This window comes from Engraulis encrasicolus, chromosome 24, assembly GCF_034702125.1.
Source record: "Engraulis encrasicolus isolate BLACKSEA-1 chromosome 24, IST_EnEncr_1.0, whole genome shotgun sequence".
Lineage (NCBI taxonomy): Eukaryota > Metazoa > Chordata > Actinopteri > Clupeiformes > Engraulidae > Engraulis > Engraulis encrasicolus.
In genome coordinates this window covers 3,157,717-3,159,825 of record NC_085880.1, presented here as the reverse complement: position 1 = coordinate 3,159,825, position 2,109 = coordinate 3,157,717, and the positions used below count along the sequence as shown (strand labels likewise).

The following is a 2,109-nucleotide window of genomic DNA, read 5'->3' as shown; positions in this document are numbered from 1 at the left end:
TCTCTCTCTCTCTCTCTCTCTCTCTCTCTCTCTCTCTCTCTCTCTCTCTCTCTCTCTCTCTCTCCTCTTCCCTCTGGTCCACAGGCTGGTGGAGGTTAACGGGGTAAGTGTGCTGGGCAGCGGTGAGGACGAGCTCCAGGCCCTGCTTCAGCAGCAGCCCACTGCCCACATTATTGTCCTCCGCAGACCTCCTCCACTTCCCCAGCAGCAGCAGCCGCCTGTGGCCGCCTGCCCCGAACAGCAGCAACAGCAGCTGGGCCATCACAACAGCGCACCCTGGAGCTCAGGAGTAGTATGTACTGCAACCACCAGGTGATGACTGATGGACTAAGACAATGGTCATTCCTTTCCTCTCCTTGTTCCGTTTTCATAATGGATACCACTTTCTCTTCTTTTTCCCACGTCCACTCTTTCCTCGTTCTCTTCCGTAATGGACACTCCATTTTATGTGACTCATTTCTCCTCTTGCCCTTCTTTTTCAATCATTTATACTACATACTCTTTCAATACTTGTGTTGTGCTTACTTTCTGCCTGCCCTCTCAGCCCTATTCATGTAGGTTTGTTTGACTAATTTTTATGGAACGTTTTGTATCCTTTTTGACTTTTACTTGGCCTGTTGTTTTTGAAACAGTGAATTTGGCACCCCGGTGCTAGCTACCATATCTGTCCACATGTATTTTTGTAGTTGTTTTCTTCGATATAATGACTGTATCGCAGAATATAATTTGATATATTTTACGATGTCATTGAATGGTTATGACTTCATGCCTTGGTAGATACTAATGCACTATCCACATTTTCAATGACTGGGTGGATCACACAAAATTGTCCCATAAAAGTCATTTTTCATGGGAAAGGCTGAAAGTTGAGACTTTGGGCTTCCCTGCCCTTCACGATCAGCTAGCTCAGTAAATCAATGTCAAAGTTTTCTCTTTGTTAACATTTGTGGTATTTGGGCCATGCAGGCGGATATAATTCAGAAACTGATAATGCAGACACTTTCAATACACTGAAATGATGACTCACAAGACTGAGCCTGGTCACACTCAAGTAGGCCTACATAGATGTATGATATGCTAAATAGCCTTCACTTCAAACAGGTTATCCTAACCAGAGCAGGGGAAAAAAAAAGTATTTTATTATTATTTTAGGGTCGTTGTCTTTCACAGACTGATTAATCATTTTACATGTTTCATATTTTCCACACATTGGTCATTTGTAATTTGCAAAGGTACACAATTATTCAGGTGAATTCATGCAAATAAATTTGAGTTTGGGTAGCTAATTGTCCATGATCCATACACTGTACTTCATTTGAACTACTCAGCTGCTACAGATAGTCGTATATTGCCAACAGGTGCTGAGCGTGTGTGTTTATGTGCCATCTGTTGACACTCTGGCTTGATAAATTCGGGTCTGCGTTGTTGTGTCTGATGATTAAGGTGTTAAATCAGTGAATAAACAAACTTGAAAAGGAATTTCAACAAGTCATCTGTCATGTTCTTCGGAGCGACCAAATCGAAAAGAAAGTGTGACCCTTTCATTTTCCACTCGTGCAGGATTATCCAGAAGTGTATAACACGAAAATAGAAATACTCTTACAGGCCCCGGCCGTGGCTCAAACAGTGAGGGCACTGACTGTGACGCCGCGGACCCGGGTTCGATTATGACCCGACGCCACTTCCAGATCTTCCACCATCTCTCCCACTCGCATCCTGTCACCACCCAGAGGCGATTCTATGGCCAGGTGGGGCCCCAAGCGAAAATGCAAAAGAATGAACATTTGAACCAAAATCGAGAAGTGTGGGCTGTCATTCACTATCTATGGGCTTGGGGGCCCCAAGCGGCTGCCCGCCTTGCCTGGTGGCAAGATGCGACTCTGTCACCACCTCACACTGTCCGATCAAATAAAGACATAAAAGCCCTAAAAAATACATTCAAAAAAACTCTTACAGTGTACCTATCCCAGTGCATTAGGTACAGCTGAATAGCTAGTCTATTAACTCTGTAGCTATGTAACTATGTAAGCTTGTATACCACTAGTGTTGTTATTAAATCGGTAGGAGTAGGCCTACTTCTTAACCTGGTTCTCACGATGGTTGTTACCA

At 43.9% G+C, this 2,109-nt stretch overlaps 1 protein-coding gene across 1 annotated transcript in view; it reads left to right on the top strand.

Moving 5' to 3' along the window:
* Nucleotides 1–316, top strand: part of LOC134441639 (uncharacterized) — a 35,269-nt gene extending 34,953 nt beyond the window's left edge. The window contains exon 17 of the mRNA XM_063192029.1: nt 85–316. Within this exon, the coding sequence (XP_063048099.1) occupies nt 85–316 (232 nt within the window). The remainder of the gene's footprint in view (nt 1–84) is intronic.
* The last annotated feature ends 1,793 nt before the right edge of the window (nt 317–2,109 follow it).